Genomic DNA, 21,626 nt, shown 5'->3' on the forward strand with positions numbered 1-21,626 from the left:
AGCTTTGCAAGCACGCAGGGAATGTAACCTGCATCCAAAACACAACTTTGGGTCAGATTCAATTAGCCTGGAAAGCTTACACTGCGAGGAAACGTATTCTAACCATGAACTTTTGTAAATTTGGATGGAGGCTGCGCTCACAAGAGGAAAGGATGCTAACGAGTGCTGCTGAACCTGGAGGCGTCCTACCTCCTTTACTGGAATAAATAATTTGGAATGGTCAGCGCACTCGTTAGGGGAAAATGAAAAGGGGAGAAAGGGAGTGTTGCGGGATGAGATATGGCTAAGGATATGTAGATGTGTTAAACTGTTTGCGTATGAATGTGGATTTGCAGCAATAATCAATCTAAAGGTGGTTACTAGTCATTCACTTTATTATGGTATTTGAATATATCTTACAGGTCAGCAACCTCCTTGTAATGATATAATGGTTCCTTATCCCACCGTTCCTTCCCCACTGTCAGGTGTGTCCTGCAGACTACCCTTTGCAAGGTATACCTTACTAATGGTATGCAAAAATGAACCCCAGCTCAGGTAAATGTCAGGTGTACCCTGCGGGTCACCTTTACCATAGGTGTGGTTCTGCTACTTCCTGGTTCACGCGTCACGTGCGATGTCACGTGAGCGCTCTGTCTGTGGTGAATACCGCTGTGTTCCCTTCTCCGGCCGGGGAAGGGGAGCTGTGAATGATTATGGTGTGAATTAGCAAGTTCCCAACGCGTTTCAGCACGGATGTCTTTGTCAAGGATTGAACCAGGAAGTAGCAGAACGGGACCCGTGGACGGAGGAGACCGGCGGCTGCTGGAGAAGTGCGCGGACCAAAGGAGACGGAGGACATTGACAAAGAGGACCGAGGCCTGAGGTTGTGGAAGGAAGAGACGCGGACACCGGCGGCAGGCAGAGACCTGCCCCCGGCGGTAAGTGTGTGACACAGCCCACGACCCCACAACTCAGCGCCGCACATGAGAGGGGACTGACAAGCGGGACGCCGCACTGGTCATACCCCCCAAACATTCAATCAGGACACCACTTCAGAGGGCACATAGGCACCCACCACGACATTTACCTGAGCTGGGGTTCATTTTTGTATACCATTAGTAAGGTATACCTTTGCAAAGGGTAGTCTGCAGGACACACCTGACAGTGGTGAAGGAACGGTGGGATAAGGAACCATTATATCATTACAAGGAGGTTGCTGACTTGTAAGATATATTCAAATACCATAATAAAGTGAATGACTAGTAACCACCTTTAGATTGATTATTGCTGCAAACCCACATTCATACGCAAACAGTTTAACACATCTACATATCCTTAGCCATATCCCATCCCGCAACACTCCCTTTCTCCCCTTTTCATTTTCCCCTAACGAGCGCACTGACCATTCCAAATTATTTATTCATGAACTTTTGTGCTCAGAGCTAGTCAATTACAACACCTTTCCTCACGTGGTAAATCTATGGCTAACTCATTAACACACAGGATCTGGGATAAGTACCAAGGCCTGTAGATTAACATGTTTGTGGCACGCAAGATAAGGGCAGAATAGCCAATTTAACGCAGATTTATGTTCGAGCCTCAGAAGGAGGTGAATAGAAAGACGCGTGGGCTGCCACAGGCTGTAATTGAATAGCCCCGGGAACTGCATTGCAGCTAAATCTACATTCGAGGCTAAATGTAGAATTAGGGACCACATAACTCTGAAAACCGCATGATAAGATGACAAGAGCAATTCCATTTGTTAGTGACGGCTGCAAGCTGCTGGACTGTTTCACTGGCAGCTCACTGCCACTATCAGAGGAGCACAGGAAAACCTGTGATGTTGCTGTAGGGAAATGCTCCGCAATGTAGTCATTTGTGAACATAGTCAGGAATTAAATCCCATGTCACAAGCCCAAAAAGCCACTATTTCCCCATCGCAGGTGCCAAGAGGATCATGCAAAGGAACGCCAGAACGCCTTACGCAAATATCGTTAAACTTGCTAAATTACACATTTGACTATTTATACTTCAACTTGAATTCTAGGATTTCATACCTGTAAATTAAGACCGCACTGGTGCAACCCCAATAAATACCCCAATAAATATGTGGAGGCAGCAGATTACAAGTCAATTCATAGATTAATAAAAAATGTCACTACTACGATTCAAATACGTACAGAGCTGTGCGCACAACATATATAAACAAACCTATATTTCACTGCAGTAAAACAGAACACTGTTTCCTCTTATACCCCTTTCACACTGCCAAAGCCGGATCCCACCCGGGGAAATGGAAACGCCCCCACCCCCCCCGGGTGGAATCCTGCATTGGCCGCTGCTGCAGGCTTCCCCGACCCGGCAATATGCCGGACGGGTTGCCATAGCAGCAAGGGGCGGAGCCAGCGCTGGGAGAGGAGATCATCTCCACGCCACCTCTGCCTGCTGTAGTCAACAGGTCCCGGGTCGCATCGACCGGGAGCCCGTTTACGCAGCCACTGACTCGGTATTCAACCCGGGTATAACACTGCTTTTTTACTGGGTTTTGAGCTATGCCCCTTTCACATTGCACACTGACCCGTGTCGACACGGCAATATGCCAAATCGATACCAGGTTATTTGTGCGGTGTGAAAGGGGTATAAGTATCATGCAGCATTAAAATGCTGCAACACTTCGGGGTACCCAAATACTTGTGATACGTTTTTTGCCAACAAAAAATGTCCTGATATCGCGATTTTTGACCGATTGTCATTATCGCGGTGTCCAATTAGAGCCCGTTTTTATCAGCTGAAAATGGACCCGCAATCGTGCAATAACACATGGGAACCAGTATAAGATCCCAATTCTATTAATTATTGCGGCTCCGGTGGCCATTTATCGCAGATTAGGATTTGGGTGCTTGAGGCATAAATTCCAATAAGCACCAGCATCAGGGAAGAGGAGAGCGTTGCACCAGGGATAATTGAATAGTCCGTGGCAAACCTATTAGAAGCAGTTAATTACGACTGCTAAAAGGATACCCCGCATTGTAACAGTTACCATTAAATGTAAGAGTCGGTGATAACACTGAAACCTAATTAAAAATAAGTAGGAGACAGGTGAGGTACACACCGTCTGCCGACAGCAGTTACAGTGGGTGACCGGGCTGCCGACAGCAGTTACAGTGGGTGACCGGGCTGCCGACAGCAGTTACAGTGGGTGACCGGGCTGCAGACAGCAGTTACAGTGGGTGACCGGGCTGCAGACAGCAGTTACAGTGGGTGACCGGGCTGCAGACAGCAGTTACAGTGGGTGACCGGGCTGCAGACAGCAGTTACAGTGGGTGACATGCACACAGTGACCAGGCTGCTGCCAGCGATTACAGTGGGTGACATGCACACAGTGACCAGGCTGCTGCCAGTGATTACAGTGGGTGACAGGGCTGCTGCCAGTGATTACAGTGGGTGACATGCACACAGTGACAGGGCTGCTGCCAGTGATTACAGTGGGTGACATGCACACAGTGACCGGGCTGCCGACAGCAGTTACAGTGGGTGACCGGGCTGCCGACAGCAGTTACAGTGGGTGACCGGGCTGCCGACAGCAGTTACAGTGGGTGACCAGGCTGCCGACAGCAGTTACAGTGGGTGACCGGGCTGCCGACAGCAGTTACAGTGGGTGACCGGGCTGCCGACAGCAGTTACAGTGGGTGACCGGGCTGCCGACAGCAGTTACAGTGGGTGACCGGGCTGCCGACAGCAGTTACAGTGGGTGACATGCACACAGTGACCAGGCTGCTGCCAGTGATTACAGTGGGTGACCAGGCTGCCGACAGCAGTTACAGTGGGTGACATGCACACAGTGACCAGGCTGCCGACAGCGATTACAGTGGGTGACCAGGCTGCCGACAGCAGTTACAGTGGGTGACATGCACACAGTGACCAGGCTGCCGCCAGTGATTACAGTGGGTGACCAGGCTGCCGACAGCAGTTACAGTGGGTGACATGCACACAGTGACCAGGCTGCCGACAGCAGTTACAGTGGGTGACATGCACACAGTGACCAGGCTGCCGACAGCGATTACAGTGGGTGACCAGGCTGCCGACAGCAGTTACAGTGGGTGACCAGGCTGCCGACAGCAGTTACAGTGGGTGACCAGGCTGCCGACAGCAGTTACAGTGGGTGACCAGGCTGCCGACAGCAGTTACAGTGGGTGACCAGGCTGCCGACAGCAGTTACAGTGGGTGACCAGGCTGCCGACAGCAGTTACAGTGGGTGACCAGGCTGCCGACAGCAGTTACAGTGGGTGACCAGGCTGCCGACAGCAGTTACAGTGGGTGACCGGGCTGCCGACAGCAGTTACAGTGGGTGACCGGGCTGCCGACAGCAGTTACAGTGGGTGACCGGGCTGCCGACAGCAGTTACAGTGGGTGACCGGGCTGCCGACAGCAGTTACAGTGGGTGACCGGGCTGCCGACAGCAGTTACAGTGGGTGACCGGGCTGCCGACAGCAGTTACAGTGGGTGACCGGGCTGCCGACAGCAGTTACAGTGGGTGACCGGGCTGCCGACAGCAGTTACAGTGGGTGACCGGGCTGCCGACAGCAGTTACAGTGGGTGACCGGGCTGCCGACAGCAGTTACAGTGGGTGACCGGGCTGCCGACAGCAGTTACAGTGGGTGACCGGGCTGCAGACAGCAGTTACAGTGGGTGACCGGGCTGCAGACAGCAGTTACAGTGGGTGACCGGGCTGCCGACAGCAGTTACAGTGGGTGACCGGGCTGCAGACAGCAGTTACAGTGGGTGACATGCACACAGTGACCAGGCTGCTGCCAGTGATTACAGTGGGTGACAGGGCTGCTGCCAGTGATTACAGTGGGTGACATGCACACGGTGACCGGGCTGCCGACAGCAGTTACAGTGGGTGACCGGGCTGCCGACAGCAGTTACAGTGGGTGACCGGGCTGCCGACAGCAGTTACAGTGGGTGACCGGGCTGCCGACAGCAGTTACAGTGGGTGACATGCACACAGTGACCAGGCTGCTGCCAGTGATTACAGTGGGTGACCAGGCTGCCGACAGCAGTTACAGTGGGTGACATGCACACAGTGACCAGGCTGCCGCCAGCGATTACAGTGGGTGACCAGGCTGCCGCCAGCGATTACAGTGGGTGACCAGGCTGCCGACAGCAGTTACAGTGGGTGACCAGGCTGCCGACAGCAGTTACAGTGGGTGACCAGGCTGCCGACAGCAGTTACAGTGGGTGACCAGGCTGCCGACAGCAGTTACAGTGGGTGACCAGGCTGCCGACAGCAGTTACAGTGGGTGACCAGGCTGCCGACAGCAGTTACAGTGGGTGACCAGGCTGCCGACAGCAGTTACAGTGGGTGACCAGGCTGCCGACAGCAGTTACAGTGGGTGACCAGGCTGCCGACAGCAGTTACAGTGGGTGACCAGGCTGCCGACAGCAGTTACAGTGGGTGACCAGGCTGCCGACAGCAGTTACAGTGGGTGACCAGGCTGCCGACAGCAGTTACAGTGGGTGACCAGGCTGCCGACAGCAGTTACAGTGGGTGACCAGGCTGCCGACAGCAGTTACAGTGGGTGACCAGGCTGCCGACAGCAGTTACAGTGGGTGACCAGGCTGCCGACAGCAGTTACAGTGGGTGACCAGGCTGCCGACAGCAGTTACAGTGGGTGACCAGGCTGCCGACAGCAGTTACAGTGGGTGACCAGGCTGCCGACAGCAGTTACAGTGGGTGACCAGGCTGCCGACAGCAGTTACAGTGGGTGACCAGGCTGCCGACAGCAGTTACAGTGGGTGACCAGGCTGCCGACAGCAGTTACAGTGGGTGACCAGGCTGCCGACAGCAGTTACAGTGGGTGACCAGGCTGCCGACAGCAGTTACAGTGGGTGACCAGGCTGCCGACAGCAGTTACAGTGGGTGACCAGGCTGCCGACAGCAGTTACAGTGGGTGACCAGGCTGCCGACAGCAGTTACAGTGGGTGACCAGGCTGCCGACAGCAGTTACAGTGGGTGACCAGGCTGCCGACAGCAGTTACAGTGGGTGACCAGGCTGCCGACAGCAGTTACAGTGGGTGACCAGGCTGCCGACAGCAGTTACAGTGGGTGACCAGGCTGCCGACAGCAGTTACAGTGGGTGACCAGGCTGCCGACAGCAGTTACAGTGGGTGACCAGGCTGCCGACAGCAGTTACAGTGGGTGACCAGGCTGCCGACAGCAGTTACAGTGGGTGACCAGGCTGCCGACAGCAGTTACAGTGGGTGACCAGGCTGCCGACAGCAGTTACAGTGGGTGACCAGGCTGCCGACAGCAGTTACAGTGGGTGACCAGGCTGCCGACAGCAGTTACAGTGGGTGACCAGGCTGCCGACAGCAGTTACAGTGGGTGACCAGGCTGCCGACAGCAGTTACAGTGGGTGACCAGGCTGCCGACAGCAGTTACAGTGGGTGACCAGGCTGCCGACAGCAGTTACAGTGGGTGACCAGGCTGCCGACAGCAGTTACAGTGGGTGACCAGGCTGCCGACAGCAGTTACAGTGGGTGACCAGGCTGCCGACAGCAGTTACAGTGGGTGACCAGGCTGCCGACAGCAGTTACAGTGGGTGACCAGGCTGCCGACAGCAGTTACAGTGGGTGACCAGGCTGCCGACAGCAGTTACAGTGGGTGACCAGGCTGCCGACAGCAGTTACAGTGGGTGACCAGGCTGCCGACAGCAGTTACAGTGGGTGACCAGGCTGCCGACAGCAGTTACAGTGGGTGACCAGGCTGCCGACAGCAGTTACAGTGGGTGACCAGGCTGCCGACAGCAGTTACAGTGGGTGACCAGGCTGCCGACAGCAGTTACAGTGGGTGACCAGGCTGCCGACAGCAGTTACAGTGGGTGACCAGGCTGCCGACAGCAGTTACAGTGGGTGACCAGGCTGCCGACAGCAGTTACAGTGGGTGACCAGGCTGCCGACAGCAGTTACAGTGGGTGACCAGGCTGCCGACAGCAGTTACAGTGGGTGACCAGGCTGCCGACAGCAGTTACAGTGGGTGACCAGGCTGCCGACAGCAGTTACAGTGGGTGACATGCACACAGTGACCAGGCTGCCGACAGCAGTTACAGTGGGTGACATGCACACAGTGACCAGGCTGCTGCCAGTGATTACAGTGGGTGACATGCACACAGTGACCAGGCTGCTGCCAGTGATTACAGTGGGTGACATGCACACAGTGACCAGGCTGCTGCCAGTGATTACAGTGGGTGACATGCACACAGTGACCAGGCTGCTGCCAGTGATTACAGTGGGTGACATGCACACAGTGACCAGGCTGCTGCCAGTGATTACAGTGGGTGACCGGGCTGCTGCCAGTGATTACAGTGGGTGACATGCACACAGTGACCGGGCTGCTACCAGTGATTACAGTGGGTGACATGCACACAGTGACCGGGCTGCTACCAGTGATTACAGTGGGTGACATGCACACAGTGACCAGGCTGCTGCCAGTGATTACAGCGGGTGACCGAGCTGCTGCCAGTCAGGAAGGTGGGCATGGTTCCTGAGGCCAGAGCCTGGCAGCACCATGGTAACAGTGTACACAGTGGATAATACACAGCATGTACAGGGCGGTTGTCAGGGACAACAGATTCCACAGACGTACATCACGGGGGAGGTGACGCGCGCACCACGTGACTCAAGCATTCCTGAGGAGGGGGCGGGGGGAGAGCAGCAGCCATCTCAGGAGCAGCCACCGCCGCCATGAGCCGGGGACGGAATGAGCGCGGCAGCGGTGCCGCATCACGTGCACAGTGCGCTATACCGGGGCCGCAGGAGGCCAGGTCACATGATGAGACCAGGCTGCCGCCCGCTTCATCCCCTCAGCCAGGGTGATCTGTCCCTGCCTGTGACTCGGAGACAGGCGGCCTTAGCTGGTCAGCAGGGTCTGCATCGCCCGGGCCGCTAGCGATCACCGCGCTGGGAGCAGTCCCTGGAGCCTCCTCCGCTGCCCGGAACACCGAGCGCAGCCGCCGGACATGTACCGAACCGTGCAGCTGGTGCAAGGCGGCCCCATCCGCACACCCGGTGCCCTATACATGCCAGCACTGCCGCTATATGTACCCTCATCTATACAGTACTCGTGGGTACAGGACAGGTGCTGCCCCAACACTATACACCTGGCCAGCCTGTGGCTCTCCAGCCGATGTGAAACTACAAGTCCCAGCATGCCCTCTACACTTTTGCTATTAGGAAATGGTAACTGTGGCAGAGCATGCTGGGGTGTGTAGTTTCCACAGGATGGCCAGGCCTGCTATACACAGTCCCCTATATGTACACAGGACAGGTGCTGCCCCAACACTATACACAGTCCCCTATATATACACACACTGGACCAGGTGCTGCCCCAACACTATACACAGTCCTATATATATATATATATATATATATATATATATATATATATATATATATATATATATATATATATATATATATATATATATACTGGACCAGGTGCTGCCCCAACACTATACACCGTCCCCTATATATATACTGGACCAGGAGCTGCCCCAACACTATACACAGATTATATATATATATATATATATACATACACACACACACACACACACATACTTAGGACCAGGTGCTGCCCTAACACTATACACAGTCCCCTATATATATATATATATATATATATATATATATATATATATATATATATATATATATATACTGGACCAGGTGCTGCTCCAACACTATACACAGTCCCCTATATACAGGAGGGGTGCTGCCACAACACTATACACAGCCACCCATATATATTATATATACACAGAACAGGTGCTGCCACAAGACTACACACACAGCTAGTAACCTATATACATATATGGAGGACAGGTGTTTCCCCATCACAGGTCATTACTACATCATATGTACTCACCAGCTGTATTGTGCACATAAACACAGGCCCTATAATAGGCCAATGCCCCATATTCACCTAAAGTTATGCTTACCATACTATCCCTTTAAATCAGGAGGCTCATGGATTACACAGGTTCTGTGGCTTTTTAAACCAGGTGAACTATAGGCTTGAATTACGCCAGCCACAGAACCTGTGTAATTCATGTGTCCCGGTTTAAAGGGATAGTATGGTAAGTCTATCTGCTCACAATGTATAGAATCCACTAGGAAGCAGCCTGCACATAAGTCTCCTATACAACCCCTGCTAGTCTGATTTTATATATATATATATATATATATATATATATATATATATATATATATATATATATATATATATATATATATATATATATATATATATATATCTCTATCTCAACTGTCAGTGCCGCAAATATAGCAATTTGGGGGTAGGGGGCACTAAATGTGCCACAGGCATCGCTGCACAGCCAGACAGGTGTAGTATGGTATGCCGGCGGTCAGGCTCCTGGCGACCAGCATACCGGCGCCGGGAACCCGACCGCAATTGAGGCCCTTGCAGGCTCGCTGCGCTGCGGGCACGGTGGCGCCCCACGCTATTTTATTCTCCCTCCAGGGGGTGTCGTGGACCCCCACGAGGAAGATTAAGTGTCGGTATGCCGGCTGTCGGGATCCCGACAGCCGGCATACTGAAGACCACCCAGCCAGACACATTAGCGCCAACACTGCAAGTTTTCTCCCCACACCTCGATGGAGGTAAGGTAAAAATAAGAATTTACTTACCGATAATTCTATTTCTCGGAGTCCGTAGTGGATGCTGGGGTTCCTGAAAGGACCATGGGGAATAGCGGCTCCGCAGGAGACAGGGCACAAAAAGTAAAGCTTTAGGATCAGGTGGTGTGCACTGGCTCCTCCTCCTATGACCCTCCTCCAAGCCTCAGTTAGGATACTGTGCCCGGACGAGCGTACACAATAAGGAAGGATTTTGAATCCCGGGTAAGACTCATACCAGCCACACCAATCACACTGTACAACCTGTGATCTGAACCCAGTTAACAGTATGATAACAGCGGAGCCTCTGAAAGATGGCTCACAACAATAATAACCCGATTTTTGTAACTATGTACAAGTATTGCAGATAATCCGCACTTGGGATGGGCGCCCAGCATCCACTACGGACTCCGAGAAATAGAATTATCGGTAAGTAAATTCTTATTTTCTCTATCGTCCTAGTGGATGCTGGGGTTCCTGAAAGGACCATGGGGATTATACCAAAGCTCCCAAACGGGCGGGAGAGTGCGGATGACTCTGCAGCACCGAATGAGAGAACTCCAGGTCCTCCTTAGCCAGGTTATCAAATTTGTAGGATTTTACAAACGTGTTTGCCCCTGACTAAATAGCCGCTCGGCAAAGTTGTAAAGCCGAGACCCCTCGGGCAGCCGCCCAAGATGAGCCCACCTTCCTTGTGGAATGGGCATTTACATATTTTGGCTGTGGCAGGCCTGCCACAGAAATGTGCAAGCTGAATTGTATTACACATCCAACTAGCAAAAGTCTGCTTAGAAGCAAGAGCACCCAGTTTGTTGGGTGCATACAGGATAACAGCAAGTCAGTTTTCCTGACTCCAGCCGTCCTGGAACCTATATTTTCAGGGCCCTGACCACATCTAGCAACTTGGAGTCCTCCAAGTCCCTAGTAGGCGCAAGACACCACAATAAGCTGGTTCAGGTGAAACACTGACACCACCTTAGGGAGAGAACTGGGGACGAGTCCGCAGCTCTGCCCTGTCCGAATGGACAAACAGATATGGGCTTTTTTGAGAAAAAAACCACCAATTTGACACTCGCCTGGTCCAGGCCAGGTCCAAGAGCATGTTCACTTTTCATGTGAGATGCTTCAAATCCACAGATTTGACTGGTTTTAAACCAATGTGTTTTGAGGAATCCCAGAACTACGTTGAGATCCCACAGTGCCACTGGAGGCACAAAAGGGGGTTGTATATGCAATACTCCCATGACAAACTTCTGAACTTCAGGAACTGAAGCCAATTCTTTCTGGAAGAAAATCGACAGGGCCGAAATTTGAACCTTAATGGACCCCAATTTGAGGCCCATAGACACTCCTGTTTGCAGGAAATGCAGGAATCGACCGAGTTGAAATTTCTTCGTGGGGCCTTCCTGGCCTCACACCACGCAACATATTTTCGCCACATGTGGTGATAATGTTGTGCGGTCACCTCCTTTCTGGCTTTGACCAGGGTAGGAATGACCTCTTCCTGAATGCCTTTTCCCTTAGGATCCGGCGTTCCACCGCCATGCCGTCAAACGCAGCTGCGGTAAGTCTTGGAACAGACATGGTACTTGCTGAAACAAGTCCCTTCTTAGCGGCAGAGGCCATAAGTCCTCTGTGAGCATCTCTTGAAGTTCCGGGTACCAAGTCCTTCTTGGCCAATCCGGAGCCATGAGTATAGTTCTTACTCCTCTACGTCTTATAATTCTCAGTACCTTAGGTATGAAAAGCAGAGGATGGAACACATACACCGACTGGTACACCCACGGTGTTACCAGAACGTCCACAGCTATTGCCTGAGGGTCTCTTAACCTGGCGCAATACCTGTCCCGTTTTTTGTTCAGACGGGACGCCATCATGTCCACCTTTGGTAATTCCCAACGGTTTACAATCATGTGGAAAACTTCCCCATGAAGTTCCCACTCTGCCGGGTGGAGGTCGTGCCTACTGAGGAAGTCTGCTTCCCAGTTTCCATTCCCGGAATGAAACACTGCTGACAGTGCTATCACATGATTTTCCGCCCAGCGAAAAGTCCTTGCAGTTTTTGCCACTGCCCTCCTGCTTCTTGTGCCGCCCTGTCTATTTACGTGGGCGACTGCCGTGATGTTTTATCCCACTGGATCAATACCGGCTGACCTTGAAGCAGAGGTCTTGCTAAGCTTAGAGCATTATAAATTTACCCTTAGCTATATTTATGTGGAGAAAAGTCTCCAGACTTGATCACGCTCCCTGGAAATTTTTTCCTTGTGTGACTGCTCCCCAGCCTCTCGGGCTGGCCTCCGTGGTCACCAACATCCAAAACTGAATGCCGAATCTGCGGCCCTCTAGAAGATGAGCACTCTGTAACCACCACAGGAGAGACACCCTTGTCCTTGGATATAGGGTTATCCGCTGATGCATCTGAAAATGCGATCCGGACCATTTGTCCAGCAGATCCCACTGAAAAGTTCTTGCATGAAATCTGCCGACTGGAATTGCTTCGAAGGAAGTCACCATTTTTTTACCATGGCCCTTGTGCAATGATGCACTGATTTTAGGAGGTTCCTGACTAGCTCGGATAACTCCCTGGCTTTCTCTTCCGGGAGAAACACCTTTTTCTGGACTGTGTCCAGAATCATCCCTAAGCACAGGAGACTTGTTGTCGGGATCAGCTGCGATTTTGGAATATTTAGAATCCACCCCTGCTGTTGTAACAGTATCCGAGATAGTGCTACTCCGACCTCCAACTGTTCCCTGGACTTTGCCCTTATCAGGAGATCGTCCAAGTAAGGGATAATTAAGACGCCTTTTCTTCGAAGAAGAACCATCATTTCGGCCATTACCTTGGTAAAGACCCGGGGTGCCGTGGACAATCCAAACGGCAGCGTCTGAAACTGATAGTGACAGTTCTGTACCACGAACCTGAGGTACCCTTAGTGATAAGGGCAAATTTGGGACATGGAGGTAAGCATCCCTGATGTCTCGGGACACCATATAGTCCCCTTCTTCCCGGTTCGTTATCACTGCTCTGAGTGACTCCATCTTGATTTGAACATTTGTAAGTGTTCAAATTTTTTTAGATTTAGAATAGGTCTCACCTAGCCTTCTGGCTTCAGTACCACAATATAGTGTGGAATAAATAAGAATTTACTTACCGATAATTCTATTTCTCGGAGTCCGTAGTGGATGCTGGGGTTCCTGAAAGGACCATGGGGAATAGCGGCTCCGCAGGAGACAGGGCACAAAAGTAAAGCTTTCCGATCAGGTGGTGTGCACTGGCTCCTCCCCCTATGACCCTCCTCCAAGCCAGTTAGGTACTGTGCCCGGACGAGCGTACACAATAAGGGAGGAATTTTGAATCCCGGGTAAGACTCATACCAGCCACACCAATCACACCGTACAACTTGTGATCTAAACCCAGTTAACAGTATGATAACAGCGGAGCCTCTGAAAAGATGGCTCACAACAATAATAACCCGATTTTTGTAACTATGTACAAGTATTGCAGATAATCCGCACTTGGGATGGGCGCCCAGCATCCACTACGGACTCCGAGAAATAGAATTATCGGTAAGTAAATTCTTATTTTCTCTATCGTCCTAGTGGATGCTGGGGTTCCTGAAAGGACCATGGGGATTATACCAAAGCTCCCAAACGGGCGGGAGAGTGCGGATGACTCTGCAGCACCGAATGAGAGAACTCCAGGTCCTCCTTAGCCAGGGTATCAAATTTGTAGGATTTTACAAACGTGTTTGCCCCTGACTAAATAACCGCTCGGCAAAGTTGTAAAGCCGAGACCCCTCGGGCAGCCGCCCAAGATAAGCCCACCTTCCTTGTGGAATGGGCATTTACATATTTTGGCTGTGGCAGGCCTGCCACAGAATGTGCAAGCTGAATTGTATTACACATCCAACTAGCAATAGTCTGCTTAAAAGCAAGAGCACCCAGTTTGTTGGGTGCATACAGGATAACAGCAAGTCAGTTTTCCTGACTCCAGCCGTCCTGGAACCTATATTTTCAGGGCCCTGACAACATCTAGCAACTTGGAGTCCTCCAAGTCCCTAGTAGGTGCAAGGCACCACAATAAGCTGGTTCAGGTGAAACACTGACACCACCTTAGGGAGAGAACTGGGGACGAGTCCGCAGCTCTGCCCTGTCCGAATGGACAAACAAATATGGGCTTTTTTGAGAAAAAAACCACCAATTTGACACTCGCCTGGTCCAGGCCAGGGCCAAGAACATGGTCACTTTTCATGTGAGATGCTTCAAATCCACAGATTTGACTGGTTTTAAACCAATGTGATTTGAAGAATCCCAGAACTACGTTGAGATCCCACAGTGCCACTGGAGGCACAAAAGAGGGTTGTATATGCAATACTCCCTTGACAAAGTTCTGGACTTCAGGAACTTTAGCCAATTCTTTCTGGAAGAAAATTGACAGGGCCGAAATTTGAACCTTAATGGACCCCAATTTGAGGCCCATAGACACTCCTGTTTGCAGGAAATGCAGGAATCGACCGAGTTGAAATTTCTTTGTGGGGCCTTCCTGGCCTCACACCACGCAACATTTTTTCGCCACATGTGGTGATAATGTTGTGCGGTCACCTCCTTTCTGGCTTTGACCAGGGTAGGAATGACCTCTTCCGGAATGCCTTTTTCCCTTAGGATCCGGCGTTCCACCGCCATGCCAACAAACGCAGCTGCGGTAAGTCTTGGAACAGACATGGTACTTGCTGAAGCAAGTCCCTTCTTAGCGGCAGAGGCCATAAGACCTCTGTAAACATCTCTTGAAGTTCCGGGTACCAAGTCCTTCTTGGCCAATCCGGAGCCATGAGTATAGTTCTTACTCCTCTACGTCTTATAATTCTCAGCACCTTAGGTATGAGAAGCAGAGGAGGGAACACATACACCGACTGGTACACCCACGGTGTTACCAGAACGTCCACAGCTATTGCCTGAGGGTCTCTTGACCTGGCGCAATACCTGTCCCGTTTTTTGTTCAGACGGGACGCCATCATGTCCACCTTTGGTATTTCCCAACGGTTTACAATCATGTGGAAAAAACTTCCCGATGAAGTTTCCACTCTCCCGGGTGGAGGTCGTGCCTGCTGAGGAAGTCTGCTTCCCAGTTTCCATTCCCGGGATGAAACACTGCTGACAGTGCTATCACATGATTTTCCGCCCAGCGAAAAGTCCTTGCAGTTTTTGCCATTGCCCTCCTGCTTCTTGTGTCGCCCTGTCTGTTTACGTGGGCGACTGCCGTGATGTTTTTCCCACTGGATCAATACCGGCTGACCTTGAAGCAGAGGTCTTGCTAAGCTTAGAGCATTATAAATTTACCCTTAGCTCCAGTATATTTATGTGGAGAAAAGTCTCCAGACTTGATCACACTCCCTGGAAATTTTTTCCTTGTGTGACTGCTCCCCAGCCTCTCGGGCTGGGCTCCGTGGTCACCAGCATCCAATCCTGAATGCCGAATCTGCGGCCCTCTAGAAGATGAGCACTCTATAACCACCACAGGAGAGACACCCTTGTCCTTGGATATAGGGTTATCCGCTGATGCATCTGAAGATGCGATCCGGACCATTTGTCCAGCAGATCCCACTGAAAAGTTCTTGCGTGAAATCTGCCGAATGGAATTGCTTCGTAGGAAGCCACCATTTTCTACCAGGACCCTTGTGCAATGATGCACTGTTTTTAGGAGGTTCCTGACTAGCTCGGATAACTCCCTGGCTCTCTCTTTCGGGAGAAACACCTTTTTCTGGACTGTGTCCAGAATCATCCCTAGGCACAGCAGACGTGTCGTCGGGATCAGCTGCGATTTTGGAATATTTAGAATCCACCCGTGCTGTTGTAGCAGTATCCGAGATAGTGCTACTCCTACCTCCAACTGTTCCCTGGACTATGCCCTTATCAGGAGATCGTCCAAGTAAGGGATAATTAAGACGCCTTTTCTTCGAAGAAGAATCATCATTTCGGCCATTACCTTAGTAAAGACCCGGGGTGCCGTGGACAATCCAAACGGCAGCGTCTGAAACTGATAGTGACAGTTCTGCACCACGAACCTGAGGTACCCTTAGTGAGAAGGGCAAATTTGGGACATAGAGGTAAGCATCCCTGATGTCCCGGGACACTATATAGTCCCCTTCTTCCTGTTCGTTATCACTGCTCTGAGTGACTCCATCTTGATTTGAACCTTTGTAAGTGTTCAAAAATTTTTTAGATTTAGAATAAGTCTCACCTAGCCTTCTGGCTTCAGTACCACAATATAGTGTGGAATAATACCCCTTTTCTTGTAGTAGGAGGGGTAATTTAATTATCACCTGCTGGGAATACAGCTTGTGAATTTTTTCCCATACTGCCTCCTTGTCGGAGGGAGACCTTGGTAAAGCAGACTTCAGGAGCCTGCGAAGGGGAAACGTCTCGACATTCCAATCTGTACCCCTGGGATACTACTTGTAGGATCCAGGGGTCCTGTACGGTCTCAGCGCCATGCTGAGAACTTGTCAGAAGCGGTGGAACGCTTCTGTTCCTGGGAATGGGCTGCCTGCTGCAGTCTTCTTCCCTTTCCTCTATCCCTGGGCAGATATGATCTTATAGGGACGAAAGGACTGAGGCTGAAAAGACGGTGTCTTTTTCTGCAGAGATGTGACTTAGGGTAAAAACGGTGGATTTTCCAGCAGTTGCCGTGGCCACCAGGTCCGATGGACCGACCCCAAATAACTCCTCTTCCTTTATACGGCAATACACCTTTGTGCCGTTTGGAATCTGCATCACCTGACCCCTGTCGTGTCCATAACATCTTCTGGCAGTTATGGACATCGCATTTACTCTTGATGCCAGAGTGCAAATATCCCTCTGTGCATCTCGCATATATAGAAATGCATCCTTTAAATGCTCTATAGTCAATAAAATACTGTCCCTGTCAAGGGTATCAATATTTTTAGTCAGGGAATCCGACCAAGCCACCCCAGCTCTGCACATCCAGGCTGAGGCGATCGCTGGTCGCAGTATAACACCAGTATGTGTGTATATACTTTTTATGATATTTTCCAGCCTCCTGTCAGCTGGTCCTTGAGGACGGCCCTATCTATAGACGGTACCGCCACTTGTTTTGATAAGCGTGTGAGCGCCTTATCCACCCTAAGGGGTGTTTCCCAACGCACCCTAACTTCTGGCGGGAAAGGGTATACCGCCCATATTTTCTATCGGGGGGAACCCACGCATCATCACACACTTCATTTAATTTATCTGATTCAGGAAAAACTACGGTAGTTTTTTCACATCCCACATAATACCCTCTTTTGTGGTACTTGTAGTATCAGAAATATGTAACACCTCCTTCATTGCCCTTAACGTGTGGCCCTAATAAGGAATACGTTTGTTTATTCACCGTCGACACTGGATTCAGTGTCCCTGTCTGTGTCTGTGTCGATCGACTAAAGTAAACGGGCGTTTTAAAACCCCTGACGGTGTTTTTGAGACGTCTGGACCGGTACTAATTGTTTGTCGGCCGTCTCATGTCGTCAACCGACCTTGCCGCGTGTTGACATTATCACGTAATTCCCTAAATAAGCCATCCATTCCGGTGTCGACTCCCTAGAGAGTGACATCACCATTACAGGCAATTGCTCCGCCTCCTCACCAACATCGTCCTCATACATGTCGACACACACGTACCGACACACAGCACACACACAGGGAATGCTCTGATAGAGGACAGGACCTACTAGCCCTTTGGAGAGACAGAGGGAGAGTTTGCCAGCACACACCAAAAACGCTATAATTATATAGGGACAACCTTATATAAGTGTTTTCCCTTATAGCATCTTTTTTATATATTTCTAACGCCAAATTAGTGCCCCCCCTCTCTGTTTTAACCCTGTTTCTGTAGTGCAGTGCAGGGGAGAGCCTGGGAGCCTTCCCTCCAGCCTTTCTGTGAGGGAAAATGGCGCTGTGTGCTGAGGAGATAGGCCCCGCCCCTTTTTCGGCGGCCTCGTCTCCCGCTCTTAACGGATTCTGGCAGGGGTTAAATATCTCCATATAGCCCCCGGAGGCTATATGTGAGGTATTTTTAGCCAAAAATAGGTTTTCATTGCCTCCCAGGGCGCCCCCCTTCCAGCGCCCTGCACCCTCAGTGACTGCCGTGTGAAGTGTGCTGAGAGGAAATGGCGCACAGCTGCAGTGCTGTGCGCTACCTTAAGAAGACTGAGGAGTCTTCATGCCGCCGATTCTGGACCTTCTTCTTGTTTCAGCATCTGCAAGGGGGCCGGCGGCGAGGCTCCGGTGACCATCCAGGCTGTACCTGTGATCGTCCCTCTGGAGCTAATGTCCAGTAGCCAAAGAAGCCAATCCATCCTGCACGCAGGTGAGTTCACTTCTTCTCCCCTAAGTCCCTCGTTGCAGTGATCCTGTTGCCAGCAGGACTCACTGTAAAATAAAAAACCTAAGCTAAACTTTTCTAAGCAGCTCTTTAGGAGAGCCACCTAGATTGCACCCTTCTCGGCCGGGCACAAAAATCTAACTGAGGCTTGGAGGAGGGTCATAGGGGGAGGAGCCAGTGCACACCACCTGATCCTAAAGCTTTACTTTTTGTGCCCTGTCTCCTGCGGAGCCGCTATTCCCCATGGTCCTTTCAGGAACCCCAGCATCCACTAGGACGATAGAGAAACCTGCAATAACTGCCACGTTCCCATTGAGAAGGGACTGGCGATGTGCTGCCAGTTACAGTAATGCAGGCATCGCAAGTTTCCAAGCTCACCTCCATGGGGTGTGAGGCAGAACTTGGTATGTAGATGGATGAGATTAGCCATACAGCAAATTGCATCCAGCTGGCTGGATGAAAAACTCAATGTAAACACGGCCTGACAGGTGACTATATATACACACACAACGTATACACATCTTAGGAGATACCTGTACATACACATCACCATGTGCACACAAACACCTTGTACACATAGCAGGACGGACACTATATATAGATATATATATATACACACACATACATAACCATGTATACATGCCTATATACACAAGTGACACCATGTGTACATAGCCTGGTGGACGCCTACGATTACATGTATACATAACCTGGCGGATGTCTATATATACACAAATAATGTATACACAGCCTGGTAGACGCCTATACAGGCCCATCACCATGGACACCACGGCCTGGCTGATGCCTGTGTGCCCACGCACCCACCATGTACACACCATGTACACACAACAGCCTGGCGGATGCCTGTGTGCGCATGCACACACAACGGCTTGGCGGATGAGTATATAAAAAAGCAACACCAAGTGTACACAGCCTGGCAGATGCCTGTATACACACACCACACTATGTACACATAGCCTGGCGGATGATTACATATGTGTGATACCATGTGTACACAGCCTGGCAGAGAGATATAGATAAATACACACACACCAGGTGGACATGGCCTAGCATGCCTGTGTGAGAGATAGGAAGTGTGTGCTATGTATGCTGCATTAAGAACTATATGCGTTATATACATAGGTATGTGGTTTATAGGACAGATTGGATATACAATATGTATGATATAAGAGGTGTGATGTGTTCTATAGATGTTTGTGTCTCATCTCTAGGACATACTGGAGGCACAGGATATGTATGGGTATACGATGTGATACATATGTATATATAACATATAGAAGCTATATTGGATACACAGAATATGTATGAGGTATGTAAAGTGTGACAGGTGTTATATAGGATAAAGAGTTTCATATGTGACATACAGGAGATATATCAGAGGCACAAGACATGTATGGGGTATACAATGTGTGATATGTAAATGACATAGGAGCTATAGTGGATACACAGAATATGTATGAGGTATGTAAGGTGTGACAGGTGTTATAGAGGATATAGATAGGTGTATGTGTGACATGCAGGAGATATATCAGAGGCACAGGAGATGTATGAGGTATACAATGTGTGATATGTTTATGTGACAGTGGATACACAGAATATGTTATGAGCTATGACGGGGTGTTATATAGGATATAGATAGGTGTGACATGCAGGAGATATATCGGAGGCACAGGATATTGTGGTATACAATGTGCGTTATATATAGGAGATATATTGGATACACAGAATATGTATGAGCTATGACAGGTGTGTTACATAGGATATAGATAGGTGTATGTGTGACATGCAGGAGATATATCAGAGGCACAGGAGATGTATGAGGTGTAAAATGTGTGATATGTTTATGTGACATAGGAGCTATAGTGGCTACTTAGAATATGTATGAGGTATGTAAGGTGTGACAGGTGTTATATAGGATAAAGAGTTGCATATGTGACATACAGGAGATATATCAGAGGCACAGGACATGTATGGGGTATACAATGTGTGATATGTAAATGACATAGGAGCTATAGTGGATACACAGAATATGTATGAGGTATGTAAGGTGTGACAGGTGTTATATAGGATAAAGAGTTGCATATGTGACATACAGGAGATATATCAGAGGCACAGGACATGTATGGGGTATACAATGTGTGATATGTAAATGACATAGGAGCTATAGTGGATACACAGAATATGTATGAGGTATGTAAGGTGTGACAGGTGTTATAGAGGATATAGATAGGTGTATGTGTGACATGCAGGAGATATATCAGAGGCACAGGAGATGTATGAGGTATACAATGTGTGATATGTTTATGAGACAGTGGATACACAGAATATGTATGAGCTATGACGGGATGTTATATAGGATATAGATAGGTGTGACATGCAGGAGATATATCGGAGGCACAGGATATTATGCGGTATACAATGTGCGTTATATATAGGAGATATATTGGATACACAGAATATGTATGAGGTATGTAAGGTGTGACAGGTGTTATAGAGGATATAGATAGGTGTATATGTGACATGCAGGAGATATATCAGAGGCACAGGAGATGTATGAGGTATACGTGTGATATGTTTATGTGACATAATGGATACACAGAATATGTATGAGCTATGACGGGGTGTTATATAGGATATAGATAGGTGTGACATGCAGGAGATATATCGGAGGCACAGGATATTATGTGGTATACAATGTGCGTTATATATAGGAGATATATTGGATACACAGAATATGTATGAGCTATGACAGGTGTGTTACATAGGATATAGATAGGTGTATGTGACATGCAGGACACATATCGGAGGCACAGGAGATGTGTGGGGTATACGATGTGCTATATATAGATATATATGATGTATACATGACACAGCGGGAGCTAGAGACACACACCCACCTTCTCGCACAGCGTCTTGACCTGGCTCTCGGTCAGCTGCTTGCACTCGTTCAGCTGCTCGATCCACTGATCCAGCTCCTTAGTGAAGGGCTTTTCGTCCATGCTGAGGGCCGGCCGGGGGCACAGAGGAGGGGACGCTGGCAGAGGCTGCACTTGCTGCGGTCACGAGGGGGGGAGGAGGAGGCGGTCTGATCACGCCGGCTAGGGGAGCACTCAGAGATCACACCGGCCCTGCGGGATCCCCGATTTGCGTCAGAGACGGGACCCGATGATCAGACAGACCCGGCAGGGAAAGCACCGCACCACCCGTTACTACTGTTGCTGCTGACGGCGGCTGTTCCCTCAGAGCGCCGACCCGGTGCCTCCTCCCAGCCTCTCCTGTGCTGTGTAATGGCCGCCGTGACGTCACCCACCCCTCCTTTATCACCCCCGCCGCCTCCCTGTGCCACGGCTCCTACGTCACTTCCCTGCCCCGCCCCCGGAAACCCGCCCTCACCTTTCATTTATTGTCACCCAGCACGTAGCGAGGGTGTGGTGGGTGACGTCACCGCGCAGGCCCTTCCCCCCCCCTAGTTACCGCTCTCACACATGCAGCAGCAGCAGTGTTGCATATGTGGGGATGAGGTCATTGTGTGCTCACTGATCCTACT

General features: G+C 50.3%; 1 protein-coding gene across 1 annotated transcript in view; it reads right to left on the minus strand.

Annotated features, from left to right (window-relative positions):
• The window catches only part of PPP2CA (protein phosphatase 2 catalytic subunit alpha), a 33,446-nt gene extending 12,051 nt beyond the window's left edge, over positions 1–21,395 (minus strand). The window contains exon 1 of the mRNA XM_063928718.1: positions 20,977–21,395. Within this exon, the coding sequence (XP_063784788.1) occupies positions 20,977–21,078 (102 nt within the window). The 5' untranslated portion in view covers positions 21,079–21,395. The remainder of the gene's footprint in view (positions 1–20,976) is intronic.
• Positions 21,396–21,626: the final 231 nt, after the last annotated feature.

The sequence above is a fragment of the Pseudophryne corroboree genome, chromosome 6 (genome assembly GCF_028390025.1).
Source record: "Pseudophryne corroboree isolate aPseCor3 chromosome 6, aPseCor3.hap2, whole genome shotgun sequence".
Lineage (NCBI taxonomy): Eukaryota > Metazoa > Chordata > Amphibia > Anura > Myobatrachidae > Pseudophryne > Pseudophryne corroboree.